The following is a 14318-nucleotide window of genomic DNA, read 5'->3' on the forward strand; positions in this document are numbered from 1 at the left end:
TCTCAGCCATGGGGGCCCGTGTATGCTTGTAAAATCTGCTTGGCATAATGGACCGTCCTTATTTTACATCCTGTACTCATCGTGTCACTTTGCCCTCTCAGCTTTTCCAGAATTTGAAGAACCTAATGAGTCCGCACCAGATCGAATTCAAGTCCCCCCTTGAGTTATCAGCACAAGGTAAGACCCCCAGCAATGGTCCAAACATCTCACTTGACGCTCGTCATGCACACCCCATGCCAATAGTCGGCAGTGAGCGGCGCACTAAAGACAGGTCCCCCATGCCCAGAATAAGCTCCTGCCCAGCACCTCGTGACGGATGTCACATCAGGGAGGATGGAGCGAGCATCTGCTTGGCGGTTTAATTTTCTGCTCAGATAATTGAAACCATTTGATTAGATCTCCCTGGAGTAATCGGGATCAGTCACACTGTCCATATTTGTCACAAGCAGATTCCTGGGCGAGTTTTGGAAAGATTTCAGGAATAAGACGATAATTACGGATCATTCGCAGAGAGGCTTATCCTTATCTTGTCAACGACCAGGGTGCGGGAAACAACAGGAATTTTTTTCTGGCCCATGGATTTAAACAGCGCTGGTCGGCTCTTATATTTAGGTAGCAATGTGGGTTGCAAATAATAAGGATGATTGCACTTAATCATAAACTACTGGGGATTATCTGGTTAAGGCCTCATTCACATGATGATATTTTTGGTCTGGATGCAGACCAGTGCAGCCACAAAAGAAGCACCATGTACTGTCCGCACCCATATGTGCATTTCGCAGCTCCGCAAAAAAATAAATAAATAGAACATTTCCTATTCTTGTCCATTTTGCAGATAAAAATAGGAATTTGTAACATAGTGCGGGACCTGCGGAAGTGGAAAATGCGGGTTGCACATGGCCGGTATCCATGATTTGTGGAATGCAAAAGCACATATGGTTGTGTGCATGGGGCCTAATGAGGTCATTTCTGTGACTGGGCCCCAGCCTGTAAAGGTTTATATGGACATATGCAGATACAGGACCCATACTCCCGTACTGTGTTATCATGGGTATCTACATAGTAATCCCATCTGTCTGCATGTCCCACCTTTGGTTTAGGGTCCCTATAACCCTGCATTTACAGTGACCGCCTTCCCCACAGAATTCAATGGAGAAGAGGCCACGCTGCAATGCAACCAGCGCACATTCCCTGTGTCTAAATGCCCAGCGCCTTGGGCACACTTCTGGAAATGAGAGCCTCATGCACCTGCCGCCTTATGGCTTTGTACAAGCTCCGAGTAGGCTGGCACCCATACGAGCCTATGGGGCCTCATGGCTTCTCAGTTGGCATCAGGTCATCGTTTCAGCCCTTCAGGGACCTTGCATTATCATGTGGGCTGCTGGTCCAGACGCACATCGATACTGATGGTTTTTGTTTTTTTCTCCTCTTCTCATTTTGCAGGAAAGCAATTGATCGAAAGATATTTCGATTTCCGATTATATCGTCTCTGGAAGACTCGCCAACACTCCAAGCTGCTGGATTACGACGACATTTTATGAGCCTGCCACAATGCTGCCATCTTAGGAGTACTTTCTTTTTTCAAGGGGGCTGAAAGAGTCTACTGGGATCTTCTCCCCCACATCCCCCTGCCATGGAGAGTGGAGGACAGGGGAAAACTGAAGAAGTTGTAAGGTAACAGAGGCCGAGCCGACGGCTGGCAAATCTTACAAAAGGAGTTGGAAGAAGGCTTGAGAAGTTTTGGCATGTAGAGAGATGAAGAACGAGAAGACGTCTTCATTCTGAGCTTCACCAATTCAGGGCAAACGCTAACCAAGAAACGCCGGGTCCTCTCTTTTTTTTTTTTTCGAGGCCCTTTTGAGACTTAAGCTCAGGTTTAATAACATTTCTTGCACTAGAGAGCAAGGATCCCGTCGAGCCTTCAAAACCCACAGTGAACTTTTTGTAGCAAAACCCAGGTGACTTTTATACTTTGTGGGATGGAAGCCGAGAACGGCGCGAAGGAAGGTCGTGTGGCCCGTTCTGCCTGCGAGGCTGCGGAAGTAGTATTATTGAGGGATATATCTATATAGGACATATATGTATATCTAATTAGTGGGGTTTTTAGATTATCCACGTGGGGTGACTTAGAATTTAAGTGCAATTTAATTTTTAACCAAGCAAATAGCGTATCTAATCATGACACAAGTGCACCGGCCTTTGAGCCGTCTTGCACGGTTGTAGTGACAGCGCAGGACACTTTAGCGCAACATCTTTTTTTTTGGTCCTAGACGTGTAGATCACCAGCAAATAAGTGTTGTTACTCTCCTGCCGATTCCGTGCATATACTCACGTGTACTCCGTGCCGGTAGTCATCTTCTAGGTAGCCGGTTCATTATCTAGGCTCGGCTCCAGTTAGCACTTGATAATTATCGTCATGTGAACATAGTAGAAACCTATGTACAGTAGGGATAGCTGTAATCAATATACATTTACTTATTATATATATCTGGGAGACTAGCCATTGGGGTGAGCGACAGGGTTGCGTGACGCCGGTTGTGGCGCTCGCTGATGGTCACGTGAAGGCCTGGTTTGCACTGGCATCCTCGGCCCGTTTGGTTGCCTAGTGCTTATCTTTCTGGATGGGTTAAATAACTGATTTATCGATATATTGCTGCATTTTATACTCTCTCTATATATATAGCGTTGTGTCATTTAGAGGCTTTCGCCCTCTCGACCCAGGTTTTTGATTGATTTTGGGTCTTGAGTAAGCGGAGGTTACACGTCCTTATCAATCATATCTATTTGTTGGAGCGGGACAGATGTCACCGATCTCAAGACTAGAACCCAAGTCGTTAATTCTGCTTTTTAAAACGTTAAGTATCCAAAATGTCTTCTTCTTAGGCTTCGTTTGTCAAGGAGGACTTTTACTGTCTTTTGTCTATGCCCGTTTTAGAGCCACTTGTCGCTGTTCCACTGGTTTTCCACTAGGGGGAGCCATCACTGGCTTAAAGTTTAGGGTTAAACATTAAGGCCCTTGAAAAGTTTCAATAATGTAATTCATATTTTGCCTCATTTTTAAAAAAATTTAAAAGGTACAGATCATTTTTTAGATTAAGAAAACAATACAAATTGGGGATGTACTGAGAAAATGTTAAAGTGATCCATGAACATGTCCGGTTCCCTAGTACGGTAGATATTTGTGGTAGTGACAAGTCATAGTGTCACTGGACCCGGTAACATACGTGCCTAATTCATTTTAATTACACCCAGACTTAAAGGGTTAATCTAACCTCGTAAGATGATGGCAGATTCCAGAAACGGTTCCAGTCTCATCGATGGGTTGTGTTCTTGCAGCTCTTTCCCAGTTAAGTGAATGAAGCTAAACTGCAATACCAAACCCTGCCTATAAGTCAGCGGTGGTGCTGTTTCTCAGGGGTATCCGTAGTACAGGCTGTTTATTTTCTTATGACCCGGCCACAGCTGGTGGAATGTGCACTGAGGCTAGTGGAGATGACGGTCTCTTCTCCATGTAGCATTGTGGAAGATAATGAATATCTGCCCGCTGACATGACATGCAGCCCTAGATCTGCATCGGTGCTGATGAAAGCCGTCAGAGCTCATTGATTTATTGATTGCTCCATTACTGCAGGGAACGGATAGATCATTGACGTACCATTTACTTTCTGCAGGTTTGCACTTTAGCAGCGTTCCTCCAGTTTGATCAATTCGACCGGATCGATGTTATACTGATGGGCAGATTACCGACTGCTGCATGTAGGGGGAATGTAGTAGTAAACAGCGAGTCTAAGCCAAACAGTGGCCAGAGCAATGAGAGGACATCGATATCAGATCGGTGGGGGTCGAATACCCAGCAGCCTGCCGATCATACGTTTGAACAGGCTGCCATACACTGTGTAGTGGCCGTGCCTGGTTACTGCAACACTGCCCCCATTTATTTGAAGCAGGGCTGCAGTACCACTCATGGCCACTAACCAGTGCATGGCGCTGTGCTGCCCTGGTACCTTGGAAACAAACCCGAGTTCGGTAAAAGTTTTTTTACAGTAGAAATTAATTTCTGAAGTTATTACCCGAAGCCTCGCTCACTCCATACAGTATTCTAATAAACTTTTATGCGTATTGACTTTGGATGTTTTTCATCTGAAGTCGATTCGCTCATCCCTAATATTGATGGCCAGCGTTGAGCAAATCGAAGTATCCGAAGTATCCAAATTTCAGGGAAAATTCAATTTGCTGTGAAGACAAATGTCCTTGTCCTTCGTGGTAACAAATCAGTTTGGGAGGGGGGGGGGGAATTCATACTCACCTTATCTATTTGCAAGTGAAGAGGCCGCCGCAGCCATCTTGGTTGAAGATCCCGTGCAAAATCTTGGGCGCAGTGATGTATGACGTCACCACACCGTCCGGCATGATGTCATCACGTCACCATGCGAGATTTTGCACAGAATCTTTCATCAAGATGGAGATTACACATTTTATTTTTGCATATAACCCTATTAATGCCATGTTTGTCTCAGTCCTGCCCATTATGTACACCTCAAAAAGTAATATGAGGCCTCTTGTAGCCGGGCTGGACTTGCCGGGACGCCATGTTCACATTAGTGAATGAGATGGTGCAGTCTTACCCCCTTCTCTGGGTTACTTAAGATGATGAAGCTTTTCCCAAGGATATAGAAGGTTACACCCATGGGCCCCCATTACCACACTCACTGGTGATGTCATCAGGGGTCTGTGGGCATCTGAACTCGCAGTTCTGCTGACGTACATGAATCTCCTGTCATTGACTGTTTGGAGGGTGATGACCATTAAATATGTGTACTGGGCACCATTCTATCACATAATATGATCCTGTAGATTACACATTATTTGTATTAAAGTACTTGCATTCCCACAAGGGCAAAGCCATTGTTATGTGTGGAACGACCGTTCTGAAGTATATGAGCGAATTTCTGAATGTGTATAGTAGACATGATATACATAAAGCAATGTCATGAATCCTATTCTCCAATAAGAATATTTATAGGGAAATACTAATATCTATCAAAGGATTATTACTGTACAGTGAGAAATTAACCAGGATGTATAGATGCGTTAGTTCTTGAGCAAATTGTTAGAGTTACTTCATTTGGTTAATTTGCAAATATGTAAAAAGTGATGCAAGTGCCGACTGTTAGGAGACAACGGATGTATAATGTACATACATATAATGGGGAGTGAACTACATAGAGCACAACAGCGATTAAATATAGGTTCACCTTTGTGTATCATTATACACTTTACATATAGAGTAACATGCTGTATTATCCTCCAGAGCTGCACTCACTATTCTGCTGGTGCAGTCACTGTGTACATACATTACTTATCCTGTACTGATCCTGAGTTACATCCTGTATTGTACTCCAGAGCTGCACTCACTATTCTGCTGGTGCAGACACTGTGTACATACATTACTTATCCTGTGCTGATCCTGAATTATATCCTGTATTATACTCCGGAGCTGCACTCACTATTCTGCTGGTGCAGTCACTGTGTACATACATTATTATCCTGTACTGATCCTGAGTTACACCCTGTATTATACTCCAGAGCTGCACTCACTATTCTGCTGATGCAGTCACTGTGTACATACATTACTTATCCTGTATTATACTCCGGAGCTGCACTCACTATTCTGCTGGTGCAGTCACTGTGTACATACATTACTTATCCTGTACTGATCCTGAGTTACACCCTGTATTATACTCCAGAGCTGCACTCACTATTCTGCTGATGCAGTCACTGTGTACATACATTACTTATCCTGTATTATACTCGGAGCTGCACTCACTATTCTGTGGTGCAGTCACTGTGTACATACATTACTTATCCTGTACTGATCCTGAGTTACATCCTGTATTATACTCCGAGCTGCACTCACTATTCTGCTGGTGCAGTCACTGTGTACCTACATTACTTATCCTGTTATTATACTCCGGAGCGGCACTCACTATTCTGCTGGTGCAGTCACTGTGTACATACATTACTTATCCTGTACTGATCCTGAGTTACATCCTGTATTATACTCCAGAGCTGCACTCACTATTCTGCTGGTGCAGTCACTGTGTACATACATTACTTATCCTGTACTGATCCTGAGTTACATCCTGTATTATACTCCGGGGCTGCATTCAAATTTCACCTGGTTGTTACTGGAAAGTAAAACCTTTGTCAGCACACACACTTTAAATCCTCTGCAGACACTGAACAAGCAGTAAATGCAGGATCAGATCCTAGGATCAGTGCAAGTAAAGAATCTGCAAATAAACCCTCCATATCTGTATGTAAAGTGTCCGGTGATGTTCCACACTGAACCTGCGATATGTGTCAGGAAATAGTTACCTTAGTGTTTCTCAGCATTTACCTGGGGTCGTCATTCAGGTTCACTAGTCGTTACCAAAGATCACTTCTTCTTATCACTTCACCAGGACGAAGGAAAACGCTGGAGAATAGAAAAAGTGGCCATTAATTAAAAAAATATAAAAATAAAACTATTTTAGCAGTTTCCATTTATAGTATGAATTTAATCCACAACTATAAAAATGTATATAATGTAGAATTTACCTAAAAAAATATATATACAACTGGGACTATTTCTTGGTTATTCTGTATTTTTCGGTGCGGTGCTAGTAAAGCCATCAGCTGCTTTTGACAATAGTTATTTTTGGGGGCTAACACACTGCGGCCAGATATTTAGGCAGTCTGTCATGGGGTATATTCACCGCTGATTTTTCACATGGATCGCGTGCGTATTCCGGGCCTGAATCCAACTGGAATCTGCCTCCATTTTTTCATGGAAATCCTCATCATTGTTTGAGGCCATAGAATCTGAAATCCGCTTTGTGGGTGGAAATAACTTGGGTGGATTCTGCTTGCAAGCCGAGGCGGGCGGCCATGTGTGAATGAGTTGCGTGCAGACCCACGGGCATTTAAACTGCAAATCCGCAGCAGAAAATCAATGAACACGGCCACGGGGGTTTAATATAGCTTCAGAAATGGCTTGTACAATAAGCCACCAAAAAATGCATATATAAATTGCAGATATTTGAGGTGTTTGCCTGCGAATACAGCCTATGGGTAACTGCACAAGATGCAGATTACGTGCAGAGAATACGCAGTGCAAGGCCTCATGCACCCGACCGTTGTTTTGCGGCTTGGATGCGGACCCATTCACTTCAATAGGGCCGCAAAAGATGCGGACAGCACACGGAGTGTTCCGTGGCCCCGCAAACAAATATATCACCTGTCCTATTCTTGTCCATTTTCTTGTCAATGGCTGTCCGTGCCGTTCCGCAAATTGCGGAACGCACACGGACGCCGTGTTTTGCGGATCCACAATTTGCAGACCGCAAAACACACAACGGTCGTGTGCATGAGGCCTAATACAGTTACAGCAAAGTGAATGAGATTGGACATTACCGTGCGGAAATTGCCCGTGTAGATTTAGAAATCCGCACGCAGCATGTGCTATTTTTCTGGTGCATATTTCACCCTTTGCAATGCAATGAGACAAACCTGTACCAAAAACCTAAAAAAAACACATGCAAATTTGTTGCAGAAACGCGCAGAAATTGTGTTACACAACCCACACCCATGTGCAGGTATCCTGAAGAGGTTTTGCAGAATCCAGGCTGATGTCCTATCCCTGTATGGGCCTGGAGCTGGGAGAACACTGATGGTGATGGTCGGCATGGGCCCTCAGGACTGGGACATTATGATGGCATAAATTTAGACATATTTTATATATATATATATATATATATATATATAATGAACAGGCAGCATCTGGTTGGTAATTAACACACGTAGAAAATTCAAATTAAAGAAACATTTTGGCAAGAAAATCTGGCAGTTTGCTGAGCATTTCCCAGATGATACCCCAGGAAGCGGTGGCCAAATTTCTTCCATTATGGTCATAAACACAAGACTAGATTTCCTCCCAATCAGACTGGTGGGGGCCCAGCTCCCGACACCCCTGTTGATCACAGTTTAGCTCAGGCCCATTCACTTGTTGCTGGCGTCGGTTGAGACCTCTGTGTCCAGACGATTAGACAATACTTGGGGTTCACTGTCGTACCATGATGTTTTTTGTTATTTCTACATGCCCGTTATGCCTAGGGGTGAGATATATTACTGTGGGGTAACATTTATAGTTTTTCAGTGTATTTCCATACCTGCTGGGACTTGTAGTGTGTCCCTAATGAACTTTTTTTTATCAATCTAGTGTGATTGGAAATGGTGTGATCACCCCGCCAAATCAGTCTGACGTCGGTTATTTGATCTATGGTTGACCCATGGAGGTAGCTGATCCTATACTAGCAGTGGCCACAGCTCGGGGCCGCTCGATAACCTCTCCCTTATCAGTCGCGCTGTCCCTGGTCACTTGCCGAGCGCTGACATGATAAATCTGCTTCTCTTTGGTATGGTCAGTCACCGTATGGCCACATCCCTCTAGGTTTATAATGTAACTGGCTCCAATTCACTGTAGAGAGTGACAAGCCTTTTAAAATAAATAGTATTTTCTATTCTATGTAGGAGATGTGAGGACAGTGCCGTGATCTGTACTCCCACTGTCATTTTATTAATAAAAAGAAAAATATTCTTATTCACTGGGTCATTTTTTTTGTATTCGACAATTTCATGGTTTAATCTCAGGCCTGTTTCACACCGGCGTTGTGGCATTCCGGTGATGAGATCCGGCAGAGGATCTCAGAACCGGAATTAAACGGATCTGTGCTATTTAATACATCTGGATGCATCCGTTTCAGCCGGATCCGGTTGTATTAAATAAAAACGGAACAAACGGTATCCGGTATGAAAATCAAGTTGATGGGCACCGGAACCGTTTTTTGCCAACAAGCTTCAAGATGCATTCCGTTCAGTTTTCAGTTTTTTGACTGGACACAAAACCGTTGCAAGCTGAGGTTGTGTGTCCGGTCAGCGAAACGGTACAAACTTTATCCATGTAAGTCAATGGTAACGGATGCGGCTTGTAGCTTTTCACAGACTGGACACAAAACTGCAGCTTGCAACGGTTTTGTGTCCGGTGAAAAAACGCAACAAAACTGAACAAAATGCATCCTGATCAGTTTTCTACCCATTGACAATAAATGGGGACAAAACTGATCCGTTTTGGCCCAGTTTTGAGAATGCCACAACGCAAGTGTGAAATAGGCCTTAAATGGGTATTCCTATTGGGGACATGTATGGCGTATCCAGAGGGTATGCCATAAATGTCTGATTGTCACAGGTCCCACCTCTGACACCTGCTCCTATTTCAGGAATGGTAGACCGACCAGGAAAGGAGAGGTGTTCACGCAAGTGCGAATCTCTCCGTTCACTTCAAAAGCACTTCCGAAATTAGCAGAGTCAGAATGCTTGGGTATTATTCAGATTTGCTATAAACTTTCAAGAAGTGAATTTGTGATCAGTGGTGGTCCAACCTTGACAACTCCCATGATCCTGAATAAGGGGCGCCGGTGTAGCGCAGCACCCCCTTCTAGGCTTTCCTTACGCGGTGGTTAGAAAACTTCAGCTGTCCCCACTCACTTGATTGAGGCTGTGCTGTCCGCATATAGTAGGTGGTCGGGGAAAAACTGTGAAGGACATGCAGCACTACATCAGCACTATAGCCCCTTTATTCTCAGGATCATTCGGGGTCCTGGAGGTGGGAACCCTGATGATTTCATATCCTACTTTACAAGATGGGAACACACCATAATCACTGTATAAGATGAAGTACACAACAATTATTCATTGCTATCAGGAACATTCTTTGCATTCAGAGACTGAAGTCCTTCCTTCCCACAGTCGCAGGTTGTTCCAATGTGTTGGTGTCGATAGGAGCAATTGATCTGGAGCAGAGGGCATTAAAGTGATTCACAGAGGACTGCCTAGAGGAGCAATATCAGGGGTCAAGTCCTGGGGAAAAAAGTGTGGGAACTCACCCAAGATCCACTGCAAACCCCCCCCCCCCAAAAAAAATTTTTATAATATATATTTCGCTGAAAATTCAGTGCAACATTTATTGTAAAGTGCCAGTTTACATAAACAACTGCAAAATTAACATGAAATAAACAAATATATATAGGGACCCACACCTATCAGACAATGGGGGCATATCCTAGCGATATGCCCCCATTGTCTGAGATGGGAAAACCCCTTTAAAATACAATACATGTGAATGAAAAAAAAAAAAAAAGCACAGAAAGTCTAGCATGCTGTAATTTGTGTCGCTGCGGACTGAGCCAAATGTACACATTGTGATCAAAACAAAACCTCCCCTTATATATAATTTACTTACAGTTCTGAAGACTCAGGGGTGCTGGCAGGCTTGGCCAAGCAGAAGGAGTGTGGGACTGTGAGGCCTTTTTTCTCCAAGCTGCTCCGGGCTGGAAGTGGGCACAATAAGAAAAAAATATTTTTTATTACACCTCAGGTCAGACCACCAATCAGACCCCCAATGTTAATCAGACCTCAGCTAACAGCCCCAATAAGATCCCCAATGTTAATAAGACCTCAGATCAATCCTCAGCTCAGAACCCAATATGAATGACCCCCAATCAGACCTCAGATAAGAGCCCCAGTGCCTCTCATCAGCCAGTAATAACAGCCCCCGCAATCATGTGCCAGTAATAACAGCCCCCCCAATCATGTGCCAGTAATACCAGACCCCCCCCAAAATTCCCCAATCACGTGCCAGTAATACCAGACCCCCCCCAATCATGTGCCAGTAATAACAGCCCCCGCAATCATGTGCCAGTAATAACAGCCCCCGCAATCATGTGCCAGTAATAACAGCCCCCCCAATCATGTGCCAGTAATACCAGACCCCCCCCAAAATTCCCCAATCACGTGCCAGTAATACCAGACCCCCCCCCAATCATGTGCCAGTAATACCAGACCCCCCAATCATGTGCCACTATACCAGACCCCCCCATCATGTGCCACTATACCAGACCCCCCCATCATGTGCCACTATACCAGACCCCCCCAATCATGTGCCACTATACAAGACCCCCCCCCAATCATGTGCCAGTAATACCAGACAGACCCCCCAATCATGTGGCAGTAATACCAGACAGACCCCCCAATCATGTGGCAGTAATACCAGACAGACCCCCCAATCATGTGGCAGTAATACCAGACAGACCCCCCCAATCATGTGGCAGTAATACCAGACACCCCCCCCCCCAATCTGTGCCAGTAATTCCAGGCCCCCCCAAATTCCCCAATCATGTGCCAGCCCAGTATAATACCAGGGCCCCCCCAAATCCCCCAATCATGTGCCAGCCCAGCATAATACCAGGGCCCCCCCAAATCCCCCAATCATGTGCCAGCCCAGCATAATACCAGGGCCCCCCCAAATCCCCCAATCATGTGCCAGTATAATATAGTTAAAAAAATAAAAAGATGAACACTTATACTTACCTGTTTGGAGCGATGCAGGCCTCTTCCAGCCTGTGTCCTGACTCCAGCGCTGTACGGCTCAGGCCGGCGGCGCAATGACGTCATCGCACTGCCTACGCCGGCCTCTGATAGGCTGCCGGCCTAGTAGTGCCGGCAGCCTATCAGAGGAACAGAAAAGGGACACACCTCCCTGCCCTGCTCCTCCGCAGCCTTCTGTTTGTATCGCTGTCCTGAGGACAGCGATATAAACAGAAACAGATCACCATGGAGATGAGCGCTTCACTTCCACAATGGAAGCGCTCATCTCAGTGCCTGCCGCCGCCGCCGCACACTGCCTGCCCCGCCGCACACAGACTATGATGAAAGGGAACGGCGTTCCTGCCATAAGAAAAAGTGCAGGAACGCCGTTCCCACCGTTCCCCCTCGACTCGACCCCTGAGCAATATGCATTTGATCTATGAAAGTAAGCAGTTGTGTTGATCGAGCACTAAAGTGCTCTGGTGCTCGAGTAGAACACTTTAGAAGTCAATGGGAGAACCCAAGCATTAAACCAGGCACCCCCTGCTCTGAAGAGGGGAGGGTTAGGAAAAGGTCAGAAATTGATGGAAACACCACCAACATGTTTCCGGAACAGCAGGGGGAGAATGTCTGGATACATCTTGGACTCCAAGGTCGCTGCTGGGCCTCATTCACATTGTGGTACAATGGTTCAGGTAGTGGGACTCCTACACTCAAAGCCTATGCACTAAGGGAAAGGGCTGCCAAAAATTACAAGGATCCGGCGCTCCAATACACCCTTTGTTACACATGAAGGAGGGCATCATACACAGCCTTGAAAAATTATGATTGATGGCCTGCTGGTGACCCTCAAAAACATTAGGGGCGAGGGCCTGCTGCTGGTGACCCTCAAAAACATTAGGGGCGAGGGCCTGCTGCTGGTGACCCTCTAAAACATTAGGGGGGTAAAGGTCTGCTGCTGATCTGACCCTCTAAAACATTAGGGGTGAGGGCAGCCTAATAAGCATGTTGATATGATGGAGAAGGACGAGAAAAGAGAGATTGAACCATATACCCTTGTTTGTGGTGGAAGGAGTCCATGGGAATACAGAGTATTCAATATCCCATAAGAGCCACATGTAAAGTGCCTTTATGTTCAGCCGCTTTCCTCTGGTGGAGCAGAGAAGTCGGGGGCCATCCAGCCCTTGTTCATTTTGCTAAGAATCAACCGGCCAGCATTTTCAGTTGACAGGCGGATGCGCTTATCTGTTATAATGCCGCCAGCAGCACTAAATACCCGCTCAGACAAAACGCTGGCGGCAGGGCAGGCCAGCACCTCCAAGGCGTAGAGCGCCAGTTCGTGCCACGTGTCCAGCTTGGACACCCAGTAGTTGTAAGGCACTGAGGGATCACTGAGGATGCTGACACGGTCTGCTACGTACTCCTTTACCATCTTCCAAAACATATACCTCCTTGTGACACTAGGCCGCGCATCAGGGTGAGGGTGCTGACGGGGTGTCATGAAACTGTCCCAGGCCTTGGAGAGTGTTGTCCTGCCTCTGTTGGAACTGCTGTTTGTTCCCCTCGGTTGCCCAAGGAACTACGGACTCTGCCGCCAACGTTGTCAGCTGGAAATTTTTGGAGCAATTTTTCCACAAGGACCTTCTGGTATTACACCATTTTGCTCGTCCTCTCCACCACAGGAATGAGAGATGAGAAGTTCTCTTTGTAGCGGGGGTCGAGAAGGGTGAACAACCAGTAATCAGTGTTGGCCAAAATGCGTATAACGCGAGGGTCACGGGAAAGGCATCCTAACATAAAGTCAACCTAGAGGTCTAGGAATCCCTGCATCGCCCTCAACATCGTGACAGGGCAGAGACCTCCTGTTCATCCATCACCACGGATGATGCCAGTAGCTGACAGGGAGAAAGACAATGCAGCAATTGCAAGCGGCAGGTAAGTGTTTGATGTTCAGTTGTTACACTGTGTTCTTACCTGCCGTGCAGTTGCTGCATTGTCTTTCTCCTTGTCTGCTACTGGGCCGCTGGAGACGCCTTTCATCCGTGGTGATGGATGAACAGGAGGTCTCTGCCCTGTCACGATGTTGAGGGCGATGCAGGGATTCCTAGACCTCTAGGTTCGTGGGTATGAGCCCCCTCAACATTGAAGGCGGCTCATACAGCCAGGAGACTAGGGCTATTTTAGGGAAGCTTTAGGAGGTGACCAGCTCCTATGGCCTAGTATTTGGTGACATTGTACGGTGGGGAGTTTCCCCCACTCCCTACCGTGACAGTATGTCAAACTTGGATGGCCCTCAGATCTTATCCATGCACAGCGCAACCATCTCTCATGCAAGGCAGACAAACCAAAACTGATCTCAGTCTCCAAGCCAAAGTATATAAAGAGACCTGAGACCTCACCCAACTCACCACTTTGCTCCAGCCAGTGAATTAACCCCACACACACCACACAGCAGGGAGACACTACTTAAAGGGGAATTGCACACACACGCAAAAGGCAACAGGTTGCCGCAGGCAACAGCATGCGTGGCCAGCAAGTCACGGCGCACACAGCAAAACCCGTGACACTGCCACAACATGCCAAAACAGCAACATGTTGCCATCGGCAACAGCAGGTGTGGCAACAGTGTCACGGCATACACCATAGGCCTTGACAGTGAGGTGGCGGGGACTTACTGCACTGCTCTACAATAGATGGTAAAGGTATAATTTTGACTACAGTATGCAATCCTGGCTGAGCAGCCTGACAGAAACGCTCACCAATGTGTAGTGTGCAGTGAGGACACACCCCATCACCCACCTAGGGAGCTGTGCAAGTGGAGGCAACCAGTGCTGCTCACATACTAGGACAGGTTG

The 14318-nt window shown here is 46.1% G+C and overlaps 1 protein-coding gene and 1 long non-coding RNA gene across 5 annotated transcripts in view; one reads left to right on the plus strand and one right to left on the minus strand.

Annotated features, from left to right (window-relative positions):
• The window catches only part of LOC122922075 (NMDA receptor synaptonuclear signaling and neuronal migration factor-like), a 51641-nt gene extending 47383 nt beyond the window's left edge, over nucleotides 1-4258 (plus strand). For all 4 annotated transcript variants that reach the window (XM_044272532.1, XM_044272529.1, XM_044272530.1 and 1 more), the window contains 2 exons: nucleotides 102-177; nucleotides 1444-4258. In XM_044272532.1, coding sequence (XP_044128467.1) covers nucleotides 102-177; nucleotides 1444-1541 — 174 coding nt within the window. In that variant the 3' untranslated portion in view covers nucleotides 1542-4258. The remainder of the gene's footprint in view (nucleotides 1-101; nucleotides 178-1443) is intronic.
• Nucleotides 4259-6045: 1787 nt separating this feature from the next.
• LOC122922117 overlaps nucleotides 6046-14318 on the minus strand; it is a 93552-nt gene continuing 85279 nt past the window's right edge. The window contains exon 3 of the long non-coding RNA XR_006387089.1: nucleotides 6046-6478. This is a non-coding gene — a long non-coding RNA (uncharacterized LOC122922117). The remainder of the gene's footprint in view (nucleotides 6479-14318) is intronic.

The sequence above is a fragment of the Bufo gargarizans genome, chromosome 11, assembly GCF_014858855.1.
Source record: "Bufo gargarizans isolate SCDJY-AF-19 chromosome 11, ASM1485885v1, whole genome shotgun sequence".
In the NCBI taxonomy this organism is placed as follows: domain Eukaryota; kingdom Metazoa; phylum Chordata; class Amphibia; order Anura; family Bufonidae; genus Bufo; species Bufo gargarizans.